General features: G+C 45.5%; 1 protein-coding gene across 1 annotated transcript in view; it reads right to left on the bottom strand.

The window, feature by feature from the left end:
- Positions 1–14,918, bottom strand: part of ZNF704 (zinc finger protein 704) — a 210,981-nt gene extending 196,063 nt beyond the window's left edge. The window contains exon 1 of the mRNA XM_023648396.2: positions 14,371–14,918. Coding sequence (XP_023504164.2) covers positions 14,371–14,856 — 486 coding nt within the window. The 5' untranslated portion in view covers positions 14,857–14,918. The remainder of the gene's footprint in view (positions 1–14,370) is intronic.
- Positions 14,919–15,745: the final 827 nt, after the last annotated feature.

Below are 15,745 nucleotides of genomic sequence, written 5' to 3'. Positions count from 1 at the left end.
TGATCAGTTCTAGTAGTTTTGTGGATTTCTTAGGATTTTTTTTGCATATGATCATATCATCTCCAAACAGAGACAGTTTTACTTTCTTTTTCTCTAATCTTTATGCTTTTCATTTATTTTTCTTACCTTATCACACTGGCTAAACCTCCAGCATGATGCACACATCATTGCCTGTTCCTGATATTGGTGAGGAAATGACCTTTGCCCTGAAGTGTGATGTTAGCTAAAGGTTTCCTATATATGCCCTTTATCAGTTTGAGAATTTCCATCCTATTTCTAATTTGTTAGGAGGTTTTGCTTTTCTTTTTAATCATGAATGGGTGTTGAACTTTGTTTTTTCTCCATCTATTGAGATGATCATGTGGCTGTTCTTTTTCAATCTACTAATATAGTTAATTACGCCAATTGATTTTCAAGTCTTTAACCTAAATTACATTCCTGGAAGAAAAAAATGAATAAACTTAGGTCATAATGTATTATCTATTTCTATATGGCTAGATTTGATTTGCTAATATTTTATTTAGTATTTTTATGTCTATGTATATGAAAGTCTATAATGTTGTTTATTTGTAATGTCACTGTATGTTTTTAATGTCAGGATTATGTCGGGCTCATAAAATTTATTGGGATGATTCCATCTTTCTCTTTTTTGGTAAAGGTTTTTGTAAGATTGGTATTATTTCTTCCTTACATATTTGAAAGGTTTCACTGGTGAAACATCTAGGCTTGGATTTTCCATGTGCAAAAGTTCTTAATCACAAAATTCCATTTCTTTAACAGATAGTTATTCAAATATCCTGTTACTTCTTGTGAATGTGCCCATTTCATCCAAGCCGTCAAACAGACAAATATAAAGTCCTCTACTAACATAAAGTAATATGTCCTAATTATCCTTTTAAAGTCTGTAGGATCTGTAGTGACACCACCTCTTTCATTCTGGTTATTGGTAATTTGTGCTTTCTCTTTCTTTTTAAAATCCGTATAGCTAGGAGTTATCAATTTTATTGATCTCAAATAACTGGCTTTTGGTTTCATAGATTTCCTGTACTGTTTTCTGTTTTTATTTCATTGAGCTCCCATCACATCTTTTTTATTTCCTTCCTCTTCTTTTTCTAGCTTCTTTGGATGGAAGATTAAATTACCGATTTAAAGTTATATTTTTCCCTCTAAGCAGGGATTTACCTTTCATAAACTTCAATAGGAGGCATTTTCATTTTCTGTTAGTTATTTTATAATTGTCCTTGTGAATTCTTCTTTATCTAAGGGATTATTTAAAAGGATACTGATTGATTTTTCTAATATTTGGGGATTTTCTAGTTAATTTTTTTTACTGACTTCTAATTTAATTCCCTGTGGTCAAAGAATATACTCTGTATGATTTCAATCCTTTGAATGTACTGAGACTTGGCTTTCCCCTCATATATAGTGTATCTTCATAAATATTTATTGTACAATTGAAAGGAGTATTTATTTTTCAATTATCCAGTGTAGTGTGCCATACATGTCAATTAGATTAAGTTGGTTGATGGTATTGTTCAAATATTCTACATTCTTACTTTTTTTTGCTACCAACCAGCAATAATTGAAGAAGTAATTAAATTATCCAGTTGTCATTGTGGATTTGTGTATTTCTCCCGTTGGTTTTGTAGGTTCTTGTTTCTTCTATTTTGAAGCTCCTGTTAGATGCATATATGTTTAGGATTTTTACATCTTCCTAATAAAATGACTCTTTTAACATTATGAGATATCCCTCTTCATCTCTGACCATAAGTTTTAGGTTCCAGGGGAAGAAAATGGCCTGGATAGGCAAGTTAGTTTTCTTTTGAAGAGGGGTATATTTCCTATGTTAAAGTGAAAAGGATAAACCTGAGACCAGATCCATAGGCTCGCAAAGCCACTACTTTGTGTGGCAGAGAATCTCTCGGGGGGCAGGGCAGGGTTTTTCCCAGTCTTGTCTCTATGACCTCTGATACAGGCTGCTAGGGACTATCCTAAGCCATGGGTTATGACAGTGGGAAAAGGGTGCTGGGGTGACAGCTGCAGGCCCACTGTCTCTAGGCTTCACTCCACGCCATGCTGGCCCATTAGGACTTTATTTGCTCCCTTTGCATGGCTCTAACTTGGGTCACGCCTCCCCTCGGGATGCCAACAGTACTAGCTACGTATGAATGATGCTTGTTGTGTACTTTAAATTTTTTCTTTATTTTTCTTAATATGACTCTTTTGATTTTGCATTTTTGAATACACGAGTCTGAGAGGCCCTCATTCCTACGCTGTGTTCTCAGGCATGGATGGGAGCAATCTCAGGGATAAGTCAGCAGCAGCTCCAGGTCTGCAGAGCAGGAATAATTTTACTCCAAAGAACAACTTTGGCTTACCTCTTTCTACTGGATGACCGGAAGTGAGCCTGAACAGGAAGGTGGCACGGAGAGGTTAAAAGAGGTCAGAGCTGGCGAAAGGGTCAGAGTGGAAACAGAGCAAGGCTTGTACAGATAGATACATCTACATACACACATATACACACATACACACAAATAGTTAAGGATTCCTGATCCAAACCTTTACTCCTGTGACACTGGCTCATTTTCCTCACAAGATCCATCCTTTGTTGGATCAGGTGAAGCCTAAACGGCACAAAGGTGTGTAGGCGTGTGTGTGTGTGCACTCGCACACTCTCACCTGTGTAAAAATCTCAACATACTGTTAGGTAAGCAGGATGCTCAGAACGAAACCTCTGTACTCCTCCCGTGCTCCTGGGATGTATGTTTGGAACAAAACTAGAACCCTCAGCCTTTCGAAACTCTGAACTTGTGTGGCTTTCAGATGGACCTCTAAACAAGAGCTTCTTTGGTTCCAGAGCCAGCGTCCCCTGCTGTGGTGGTCATGATAGTGTCTGAGTAGCTAACGGAGAAAGAAGGATTTTACTGACAACGGGTAAGAACAGCACAAACCTCCCTCGGCGAGCACTGTGTGTTGAAACAGGGCAAGCGCACAGAACGCAGCCGGTGATGTGTATGATGCTGGGTCCAGTCTTCCCCAAATCCTCCTCCCTCCAGTTTTTGGATTCATCTGAGCTTGGGAGGACTTCACAAGCTACTAGTGTGGTAACTGCTATGTCTAGTTTGTGTACATATACGGTGTTGGTTTTTCTCATGTTGTTTTGGGGTATTTATTGTTTACAAATTTCTTTTTTGTATTGAAAAAAAAATAACCAAAGCATTTTTGTCAAAAGATTCTGCACCAGGCAAAAGGATGTGAAATGTTAAGCTTGGGTGCCCCCTTCACACAGCGGGGAGTCTCTCCCCATTCTTTGTACTCCTTCCCTTACTTCCTATTTTGAACAAGATATTCTGTCCTGAAAACTTGACTCCTATCCTACCCTTAGCCAAAAACAAAAAACAAGACACATGTATATATTTAATTCTTGGGATGACTCTAAATCCTAAAAGACTTGTGTAAAAGCCTGAATAAACTAGGAACTCCCTAGCCGTCATTTCCAACCCACACCCCTCTGGTTAGGTTGGGTATGACTCCTTACGTGTTCACATCAAACACTTCTACTGCTAGATCTGTATGGACCAAATAAATATGTTTATCATTCTAAAATCCTAAGGTAGAGAGAAATAAGGGGTGGTCAGTGGGAGAAAGGACTTCCATATAGACACCTGACGTGGGAGACTGAGACAGGAGAGAAAGTCTACCCAACTCACTCAGGAACTCTTCTACTGATGGAAGAAACCCATGTCAAAGTGGCCACAAGATTATCTAATAGGATGTAGATTGGATATAATTCAACTCCATGTTCACTGCTAGAAACCAAAGCTTCATCTGGAATTTACAAGAAGGAAGAGAGTGGGGGAGGCAAATGAGGACCGGTCTGTGTCCTTTCTCTGATCCCTTTCCCCTTATTCCTAACCTGCAGGAGACGGAACCCCCGTGGGCCCTGGTGACCCCATCACTGGGGTATATTCATTGGACGGTTGATTTTGCTGAACTGGATTCTTGCTTTCCCTCTCCGCTCTTAGTGTTTTCTAACACACGTTATCGCTCTCTCTCCTGCCTTTTCTTCCTGAAAAAAACACAGTGAATGAATAAAGACTTATTGGCACTGAAGAGCGTGGAAAAACACAAGTATGGCTGCATGCAAAGGGGTGTGGGGCCGTGACTGTTGACGGGTACAGAGTTTCTTTCAGGGGGTGACAAAAATGTTTCAAGGCCCCGTGGCCGAGTGATTAAGTTCCTGCACTCTGCTTCAGCGGCCCAGGGTTTCGCTGGTTTGGATCCGGGTTGCGGACCTGGCACCACTCATCAAGCCATGCTGACGCAGCATCCCACATAACACAATCAGAGGGACCTACAACTAGAATATACAACTGTGTACTGGAGGGCTTTGGGGAGAAGGAGAAGAAAAAAAGAAAAAAAAAATTGACAACAGATGTTAGCTCAGGTACCGATCTTTAAAAAAAAAAAGTTTCAAAATTAGATTGCGGTGATGGTTGCACAACTCCATGAATAAACTAAGAAAACTGAATTGTACACTTTAAAAGAGAGAGTTATACGGTATGGTGTGTGAATTCTATCATAATAAAGCTGTTGAGACAGCAAGAGATGGAGCCTTACACATGAAGTGTTCCAGAGCTTGGCCCTGGGCACCTGCCTTTCTCTACCCCTACACTATCTGCCCAGGTATTCTCACCCTATCCCGGCCCTTTAAATACTGTCTATGTGCCCAGCACTGTTTATTTCTGTCTTCTCCACTGACCTTCCGCCTACTCAACACCTCCATCTGGAGGTCCAACAGGCATCTCAAACTTAACACAGTTAAGACAGAACTCCTGATGCCCTGTTTCAACCCAAATCTCTTCTTCCTCCACTCATTCCTATTTCAGTAACACACCACTAGCTGTAGAGGTTACTGTCTGCCTGTCCAGCTAGAATGTGTCACTTCCCAAGTCTTCTCTCCTGTGTCCTTGGTGCTGGCAAAGGGTAGGAGCTCAGTGAATATCTGTTGAATGAAATAACTATGGGATTAAATAAAATAGCCAAAACCAAATTTTTTTAACAATCAAACCATCAACTTGTCACTGAATTTGAACAAGACCTTTGAGATATCTCAATTTTAACACATAAAGATAGGTATAGTTTACAAACAACGAAAACTACATTATTTCTATTATAATTTTTAGAGTAAATATAATTTTCCCTAACAACCTCTATGTGAGATTGTGAGAAAAATTCGAGTGACAAAAATCAATACAGGGAATTGAAAGACTTATTTGAATAGAAATCTCTTTTAGAATAAGAATAAAGAGCTAAAAAAAATTGCTGTCACCCAACAGATGGCTAAAAGCACATTTTCAGAACCTCTTTCAAGCACTCATGTAACAAGAAAAGCAAATCGCAGTTCCTGCTCTCATTCCATAAAGCCTATGTTGGGTCATTTAAAACCCTCAAGTGGCTCCTTCCTTGCTATCAATCACTCTAACATGTCCCACTCTAAGATGTCACAGAATTCGGTGATTACATAGGTTCAGGTGTCCATTTTCCCCCCTTTTCTGAAACAATTTTTACTGCAAACGTAATAATAATATGTATCATTATTATTTATAATTATAATTATACTATTATAATTAATAATATTTGATGAAACAAGACCTTTTCTTTCAGAAGCTCTTCACATATTCATTTTTGTAAGTTCTAAGATCCTTATTGTAATATTTCCACTATTTGCCTTAATACTTTGTTAAATAAGTTTTGAGCGGTAAGTATGTAACCTGCTAATTCAAAACATTTTCAAAAGCTTACAATTTTAAAAAAAAATTTCTTCTTTAACTTAAACTTTAGGTGCGAACCCAAATTAATAGAAAGTGGTGAGGTTCGGTTGTCAGTAAGTACTTGCAGCTGACTTGTAAAGCGTGTCCAAGCTCCAGGAAAGTGTTTATGACAGCCTATGAAAACTGTATTTCGCATTGTTTTAATTTATAATTTGCTCCAAAATAAAGTCTCCTCGCTCCTTAAATTTCCACTGTTGCTTAGGTACCAATTTCAATTATTTTTTAAATCTGTTGGTTCCAACTGTTTTCTGCAATGTTTGACAAATATCTATGCATTTGGTATAAAATTACCTTTTTTAAAATTTTTTTTACAGAAACCACCCCATTCTTCTCTGGGGCTTATTTTCCACATCAATAAAGTGGGGCTCATAATCTCCACCTTTCAAGATTACTAAGAAGGTCAAAGGAATTTAGCTATGTGGGCCATCTATAAATTATAAGGCACTGAATGGTGGGTAACACTGAAATAAATATTGAACAGTATCCAATAAAGAGTCCTTATATGAGATACTCAGCATTCACAAATGCTTAACCCCTTTTTTTGGTAATAGTCATACTGTTGTTGACAGAAAATGTGTCAATCTCAGTATCCTAGTGAATTTATAGGCTCTTTTCGTTTACACTGTTTTGGTACTTTCAATCTTTTTTCTTTTAGAACGTGGAAAACATATTATTAAATACACTTTCCTGGGTGTAAACACCTTGTGATTTTCTGCTCCCTCAGCACATTTTAATTCTGTTACAACAGCACTTCTCTCCCCTCCTTTCTCCTCCACTAGACCCATCGTGGGGCCTGACTGACCGAGAAGGTCGTGTTCTCTGCCAGGTCTTAAACTTCACACATGAGAATGGTATTCACAGGTACACAAGTGAAAATTTACCACATGAAATACTGCTTTTTTTTTTAGAAACTTGACACTGAAGAAATTAGCAGCTTTATGAGGAAAAATATTTCAAGGCTCACATGACCCACTGAGAACATTTTAATCTTTGTCTGCGTGTGTGACTACTTATTTATTTAATAATGCAATTTTAGTTATTTATCCCAAGGATAAGCCACTTATCCAGGGATTTCCCATTTAGAAAAATAGTTGTAAACTAGTATTTCCTAAAATGTATCCCAAGGGAAAGACACTCTAGAAAAAAATCCTCTGTAATCCAATAAACATGTAAATGCCACAACCTATATTCACCTTCCTAGAAACTCAAAATGGCCCGCGGCATCTATGGTCAGTAACTTCTTTATTGGTATATGGGTTTTACACTACTCTTCCAATTTCCTCCCTCTTTAAAATATTTTATAACTTAAAAAAAAAATCTGTGTCTCCATTTTTAACTGGGATTTCCCCAAGTTGGTTAACCAGTTTTCTTAGGGTAATGTCAAAATTACATCCCAAATCATGGTAGTCAAGTAAGGTCTCTCAGAAGATCTAATCTTGATCTTAGGGATAAAGAGGAAAGGGAGCCTAGAACCTCTTTCTAGACAACTTGGTAGGAATTCGTTGGACAGTGGGCTCCCTGAAAGTTGGCCTTATTCGCCATCATTTCCCACATGTCCATCAGGAACACGATAAGCAACTGCCCACGATGAACGAGCAGAAACATGAACAGCCAACCCAAAGACAATCCTCCTTATTTCAACGACACAGATTTGGCTAGGCCATAAGGTTGCCCATGTGGGCCTCCGAGTAGTCTCAAATACTTAAGAAAGTCTAAAAACCACACATTTAGGATGAGTTTGCCCAGGGCCACTAAAAGGTCGAACTGCCTTGACTTTAGCAGACTGTATCAAGCCATTACGCCAAGACTGGTTGTTGTGTGCAGATCAAAAGTTCTGGTACTGCGCACTGTAGTGGGGAGGAAAACGCTCCCATTCTCCTCTCCGAGCCCCCCTTGAGGTGCAGGACACAGTAATCTGATGGGTGGGATAGGTTTACTAACAAATGGGGCCCTGGTGCTTTCAGAGGTCAAGCAAATAGACAGCTGTTGGTCTTTCTGTCTCCTTCTCACTAAGAGGCCCAGGGAGGCAGATTCCACCAGGGCCGGACTTCTCGCTTTTCCTCCTCTTTTTTCTAACACTTGTATTGTGGGGCACTCCACGGTCAACTAGAGTAAAATTGTGGTGAAGGAGGAGAGGCCAGGGTGAGGGCTGAGTATAAATGGCGTCTTCCAGGCCAGTGTAGCAGGAGCACCACCCCAGGGATGATGGGCACTCAGGTCACAATGAAATGGAGCTCACTTCCCGTTTGTTATCATCCCAAGCGCACACCCCTTGGAAACTGCACAGGGAGGGGGTCCAGCCCAGGCAGGAGTCACTGAGGGTCCCGGCCACAGGTGAGGCCACCTCTACCTGAGGAACTTCACAAAGGAACGACCTTCCAAAAACAGAAGCTGAAAAGCTGTGAGTGATTTTTCTACCCACAACCCTTGGGGAGCAAACTGCAGACCATTCCTGGGCACAAGGAACTAACCCAGACAGGAGGAGACAACTTGGGGTTGGCAGAGCAGGGCGTTCATCCTGGCCCCACTTGCCTTGCTGAGAGGCCAGAGCTGGACAAGGCGTTTCCCTTCGCACAGTCTCAGCGTCCTCAGAGGTCAAAGGAGGGTGTCGGATGACTGGATCATCTCGGGTTCCCTTCCAACTCCGCAGCCCACAATCCAGTGACTGACAACCCTGTCTGGTGTCTTAAGCACATGCCGTTCACTCGAGCCAGCACAGACCATTTGCAAGACACATGCTTGTTAGCAAATTGGAATTCAGTGTTTGCTGCACAGTGCCTGCCAAAGGCTTCTTAAAGTCATCTGACATTCAAGAGAGAGTCTAATCGATGCGTTAACCATCCCTGAAGAGCTGGCACCGGGGACGCAGATTCCACTCAATTAAATATTTATTGAGAACTGCAAGTGGGAACTTTGAGAGATATTATCTCATTTAAAAGCCTTTCTTCCCATTCTTTCAATAGATGAAATCTGGCGAGAACTACCAGAAGTCTTTCATGTCCAGGTTTTTCCTAAACTTATTATCCCAGTAAATTATCAAACCCTTCAGGTTCTCCAGTTCTTGCCCTAAACTAAAACACAGCATGGCAGGGCACAGTCCAGGGCCCTTTACCTCTGCCCTCTACTGTTCTGTCTTCACCGAGTAATGGCTTATTATTGAATCCTTCCTCCATTTGACGGTGTCCTTGTTTTTTTTAGTTTTATTAAACTCTGGTTGAAGATATTGTTTACTGTGCTTCTTAGTATTCCTCATATAAGCTCCCGTGAAAATAGCTTTTTTTGTTTTTTAAGGGGGTGAAATCTTACCACTGCCGACAAATGTGTAAGCTTCCTCTGATCAGAAACCGAAAACCAAGTAAGACAAAGTTTCTCTTGTTGTCTCAGTTAAAGCCTAAACTAGCGTCCAGTAGAGTAATCAAGCAATATATCTCTGATACTGAGCAGCATCTATTCCTCTATTTCCAAATCCTCCTGGAAATAAATGGGCATATAAACCCCAAATAAATATAGGGAGATTAAAAACGCAGGCTATGGATGTGAACGAGGCCCCTACTTGTGGCCATCCGGCCTCAGGTGTGCTATTTCACTGTCAGTATCCTCAGCTGGAGAATGGGGCCATATTGATTCCCCAAATCATAATTTCTCACGCAATCCTCCTCCATATAAAGCATTCAGTACAGTTCCTGGCTCACCAGTTCTCAGCAACTATTCATTTGTATTAACGTTATTTTGGAACCCAAATTGTCCTGCGTTTCATTCCCATTCTTTTACTGATTTGATTGGTTAACTCTTTGTTTATTCCAATCCACGGACCCCTGACTTATTCACTACCCCTCACCCCTCCTGTCCTTACTTTTCTTAGCTCCCCCAGTCCATCATGACAGTCACAGCTGTGCCAACCTCCTCAACAATATCTTCCTCTCTTTCTCTCCATTGCTCACCCACCTGGCTAAACCCCATCCCTGCTGAATCAAGCTCTCTGCTTTGTCTACAAGACACAGTGTAGTGTGAGACAGAAGGGTGCGTGCTCTCGCGTTAGACTGCTCAGAGCTCAAACCCAGCTCTGCCACCTCACACCTGTGTGTCTTTAAGTTGCTTATCACTTTCACAAAACGAAGGTGATAATAACAATGCCTGACTTGTGAATATGTAATGAAGTTTAAATGAGACTATACACTTAGCCTTGTACTGACCATAGTAGGCACTCAATAAACATGACCTAGGATTCTTTGTATTATTAGTACTCTATGCATGAGTCAGTGGAATGAAGTTGAGAAAATCACATACCCAGACAGACTGCTTGCACCAGAAATGTAAAACCACAAGCATCAGATGGGTCCTTGATACTGTCTGCAACTCTATTTGATTTCCCTGGCATGCGTGCTCTCCTACTCTCCCACAACACTACTTCATGTCTCCAGCTCTTACTTCAAGTCTCCTTCACCCTCAGCTGATGACCCTCCCTCCTGCTGCGTGGGGAAAAACGGAGCCATCAGACAGGTACTACTTCCTCTGCCCAGCATCCCGTATACAACTACCCACATCCAGACTCATTTTCTCCACCTTCTCTCTAATTCAACAGAAGAAAGGTTGTGCTTGGGTTACAGGTCTCCCCCACCCCAACCCATGGCTTTTCCAGGGACTTTCCTCCTGCACTTAACCCTCTTCCGTCTGCATCTTTGGTTTCTCCCTCAGGTTACCCCCAGTCATCCTCACCTCCTGGTATTCATGCCCTTGTATCTCTCCTCCCCGGAAGTGTGGCTGGAACCCATAACTCACTTGTAACCCATAGAATATGGGGAAAATGATGGAGTACTGTTCCTGCAATCACAGTGCATCATATGAGAGTCCATCTTGCGAGCAGACAGGTGCTAAGATTCTCCTTGCTGGCTGATGAAGTAAGAGGCCGTGCTGAGGAAGCCCACGTGGAGGAGCAGGGCTCTAGGAGCTGAAGGCAGCCTCCAGGCAACAGCCAGCAAGAAGCTGGGACCCTCAGACCTACAGATGCCAGGCAATGAATTCCGCTAACAACCCAAGTGAGCTTAGAAGTGAGTTCTTCCCCAGTCAAGCCTCTCGATGAGAACACAGCCCACCTAACACCTTGACTGCAGCCTTGAGAGACTTAGCAGTGACCCAGTGAAGCTGAGCCTGGACTCTCAACCCACAGATACTGTGAGAACTACTGTAAGTCAAAAATTTTGAGGTAATTTGTTCCACAGCAATAGAAAACGAACACAATCCCCCTCTACGAGGTAATTCCCATCACGCTGTAACCATTACACTGGGGTCTACTGTATCCTATCCTAAAGAAAAATCTAGACCATATGCCCTCCAGATACTCCCCTTCTCTCTGCTCTCATTTCCCAGAAAACTTGTTAAAAGAGTTTTCATATGTCTCGCTATATCCTCACCTCCCATTCACTGCTCAGTGCACTCCAGTCACATCACTGACTTCACGTTCTTTCAAGGATCCCATTAAGTCCCACATGATCTAATCTAAGTGAACACGTCTCTATCCTTATCTTATTCAAAATCCCAGGAGTATTCAACACAATTCACTACTCCCTACTTTTAGAACTCTCTCTTCTCTTGGCTTGGCTTACTGGATTTTACATTTTCTAGTTTTCCTTCAACCTCTCTGGCTGCTGCTTCTCCTTCGTCTCTGCTGGCCTCTCCTTCTACACCCAGACTTAAACAATGCTGTGTCCCAGGGTCCGGCCTGCGGCTCTCTGCTCCTGGCAGACTGCACTCCCTGTCTAGTCCCCAGCTTCAAATGACATCAACACGCTGATGACTCCCAATTTTTTCCCTCTAGCCCTGACCTACCCTCTCAGCTTCACACCCTACAGCCATCTGCCTAATTGCAGTTTCCACTTGGATGTCTAATCGTCATCACAGACTTAACATGTCCAAAACAGAACACTTGATTTCTCCCACAAAAATCTGTGGTTCTCCCAGGTTTTCCCAATCTCAGCGAACGGCACATCTAACCAACCTTTACATCAGGGTCTCATCCTGATGCCTCTCTTTCCTTCACCCCCTCACCTAATCCATCAGCACGTTCTCACAGCTCGCTCTTCACAATGGATCCTGAGTTTGTCCACTCCTCTCTGCCTCTGCTCCCGTCAACCCAGTCCAAACTGCCCTCACTGCTCATTTAGACAGCCAGCCAGCTGGTTTCCCTGCTTCTGCTGTCCTCTACGCTCCACATGGCATGACCTTTGCAAAAATACAAACCACCTTTATGCCTTTACTACTTAAAACTTTCCAAGGACTTCACACCCTACTTATAAAGGCTCCCAGGCTCCACGTTGCTGGGTCCTACCTGCCTCCCTGACACATCTCCTACCTACCAAGTTCCAGCCACGCTCACCTTTTCTCCTTCAAACACCAAGACTTTTGCAACTGCTGTTCCCTCTTCCTGGAAAGATGTTCTTCTCAAGCTGCAGGTCTCAGATTTCAGTTCGAATGTCCCCTCCTGGGGGAGGTTTTCCCCATAGCAGCTTTCTCTTCTTCCTCCCAGACTCTGAGGTATCACTATTTCCCTCATAGCATGCATCACAATCTCAAGCGCCACGCTTATTTATTTGTTCAATTGTTGCTATGACTTTTCTCACTAGACATGAGCATCTGGAAGGTGCTTACTGCTGTGTTCTAGAAAAGCAGCTGGCACACAGTAGGCGCTCAATAAATATTTGAATAAATGAACGCATAAGAATATATATGAGATGTTGACATTCTTAAATGCATTAGAATAAAATGATCCTGTCATATTCCATTATAAAATCTCTTCAGATGGCTTAAAGCAGTAAAAAATTATATAAATTATACTCCAAACTACTAAATATATAAATTTCTGAAAAGTTGTGGGCAAACCAAAATACTATCAAATGAAGCCCATTTTGAAAGAATTTAACGGAAATTTGTTTGGAGATGGGAAAAATCTTTTCTGATAATGTGAATTATCACACCCTAGTTACTCTGTTTTTATTGACTTTTTTCCCAACATTGCATTTGCTTTAATCACAGAGCATAAATTATAATTAATTTTTCTATCACAAATTGTGCAACCACTGCTCAAACCACAAGACACATTTTCAGCATTTCTGGACAAAAATGTTAAGGAGTCACCACTCTTGTTAATCAATGTCACTGATGCCACGTGACTTAATTCCAAACCCAGCTATATCCTGTAGTTATCCAAGGCAGGTTTTCAACAGCCAACGGTCATGAGTGTGGTCATGGTCTGCATTCCAACAACCAAATGTCAAAAACTATCATCCCAAATGACCACTTACTGAAAATTTCTCAGTTCCAGAGCTGGTACTTCCAGGGTGGTCTAGCAAAAAAATCTGTGCCCATGTCTACTCTGGGACTATTCTAAATGTTGATGTTTAACATTTTGGGATCTGCAATTTCATGCTTCGAGGAACTGACTTTTTTGCAAGCCCCAGAATATTTTTTTAAAAAAATAGTCTCTTCTCTATTAAGCTCACTTGTTTATGTATTTTTCTTCCTGATATACCAAGATCTTCTGAAAACTCCAGTTGATTTTCAGAACCACTGGAGAAAAATCACTCCCTCCACCGCTTACCACTTGCTGCCCTCAAAACTTCTTAGCAACATACACAGTGCATCAACCTCAACGTGGTCTGCTTTGTCCAATCGCATGCCTGAAAGCCCAGCCAGTCAGTTGTGCAATAATAAACCCCTTATCTCCTGAAGATACACAAACCGAAAGATCTCTCGGTGCTTCAGTGCACAAGGGACTTCGCTAGAATTCTTAGCAGAAACTCACATCCATTTTAAATGCCAAATTCCCCCCCCACACACACACACACACTCCCCACCTTTTCCTGATTTCCTCTTTTTTTTTGCATTTGCAATTTTGAGGAGAGACAAACCCAAAATGCTAAACAATGTCGAGTTTAAACCGGCGAGGGCGGAGGAGGCGGGGTTGGGGGGTCTGCCAAAAGCTGCCGGTAAAATGCTTGTAGAAACCAGGCGCTTGGCTTTTGCTGTACCGCGCTCACCGGTTCCCTCACAAGCGCCGGTGCTGCAAACTCATCAACAATTGTTCTCGGGTGAAGAAGGGCTCGAGAGGTGGACAAGAGAAGCTGCTGCTAGTTTCTATAAGCTTCAGCAGCCCTCAACAGAAGGAGCAGGGGACATTCCTGCTTCCTCGGGGAAGAATAAAATCTCACTGCCTCCCCCCTCGCCCGTGCCCCCAGGCGCAAACCAGCGCCTCCCTCGTCCCATCTCCAAGTTCCCCACCCCAGCAGGGAGAAGCGTCCCTTTCCTGCACCCCCGCGAGACAGCCCCCCGACCCGGCCTTTGAGGACAGGGGGCGGCCGCCTGGGAGGGGCGCCGGGGGACCGAGGCGTGAGCGCGGCACTTGGCCGCTCTGCCCGCGCTCCGCCGGCGCCGCCGGACACACCCCTCCCGGCCGGGCTCGCGATCGCCGGGCCCCGGGTCCCGGGCACGTCCCCCTCCCGGGCCGGCCGGTCCCGCGCGCGCCCCCGGCCCCGGCACGCACCTTCACCGCGCCCCGGGCCGGGCCCTTGGGGAGCGCGCGGCCGGGGCCGAGGGGCACGAAGCGCTCCTCGCCGTCCTCGTCGTCGTCGTCGCCGTCCACCACCTCGACGACCACCTCCTCGTCCTCGTCCTCCTCGTCGTCATCCTCCTCCTCCGCGCCCCCTCGGGGCTTCTCCTCCACGCGCCCGAGCCCCCGGCGCCGCCGGCTGCCGCCCTCCTCGTCCTCGTCCTCCTCCCCGAGCAGCAGCAGCACCGGCGACGAGGCGGCGGCCCCGGCGGCCCGAGGGGGGCCGGTCCCGGCGCTGCGCGGCGGCGGCAGCGGCGGCCTCCAGCTCCCGGGGCCGGGCGCGGGGGGCGCGGGGGGCGCGGGGCCGGGCGGGGCGCCCTCGCCGGCGGGCGCGGGGGGCGCGGGGCCGGGCGGCTGAGGCGCGGCGCCCCCCCGGCGGCTGCCCAGGCTGGAGCGCTTGGCTAGACGCCGCGCCTGCATGCCTGAGCGCGGGCTGCCGGCGCGCGGAGCCGGCCGCGGGCTCCCCTCTTCCTCCTCCTCCTCCTCCTCCTCCTCCTCCTCCTCCTCCTCGTCCTCCTCCTCCGGGCGGCCGCGGGGGTCGCCGGCGCCCGGGGCGCGGGGCGCGGGAGCCGCTCCCGGGCGGCGACAGCGGCGCTGGCTGCAGAGACGCTGGCCCGGCCCGCGGGGACGCCGGCGGCTACGGGGCGGCGCGGCGGCCGCGGGCGGGGGTGGGTGTGAGCGAGCGGCGCGCTGCCGCCTCCGCCGCCGCCGCCGCCCCGGAGCCGCGGGCCGCTCTGCGCTCCATGCGGCCGGCGGCCGGGCCGCGCCTCTCCGGGCCGCTGCGCCCGCGCGCTCGGGCCTAGCCTGCGGCCCCGGGCGCGAGCTGTTTGTGCCGTGTGTGTCCCCCGCGCCCCCCTGCGCGCGAGCCCGTCCTCGCAGCCCTCGGGCCCCCGTGCAGACAAAACCCGGACTGGATTGATTTCCCCTACCCACGGCCGCCGACAATCTGTGCTTCCGAGCCGCTGGCGCAGACGCTCCCCGGGGCCGATCACTCCCTTCGGAGGGAGGAGGGTGGACTTTGCTGCAAGTGAGGTTGTCGGTCGAAGTCAGACTTTGGGGGAAGAGATTTGCCGCAAGTCCTTGTAATGGTCTGTGCTGTGCGTGGCGCCTACTTCTGAGCTGCTGTGGAATCGGGGACGGGGCGCCCCTGCGAGATTTGGGGTCAATTCCGAATAGGAATCATCAGACTCATATGGGTCTTTGAAATACTGTTTCATGACATCGCCTGCCCATCTCTCAGTCTCTCTGAACACGCCATCCTAGGCCCTGCCGATTGAGGTGTCTTGCCACTGTGTTGGGTCTGCAAATC

This window comes from Equus caballus, chromosome 9, assembly GCF_041296265.1.
Source record: "Equus caballus isolate H_3958 breed thoroughbred chromosome 9, TB-T2T, whole genome shotgun sequence".
Lineage (NCBI taxonomy): Eukaryota > Metazoa > Chordata > Mammalia > Perissodactyla > Equidae > Equus > Equus caballus.
The sequence above is the reverse complement of the archived record's forward strand: the minus strand, read 5'-3'. Positions and strand labels throughout refer to the sequence as shown.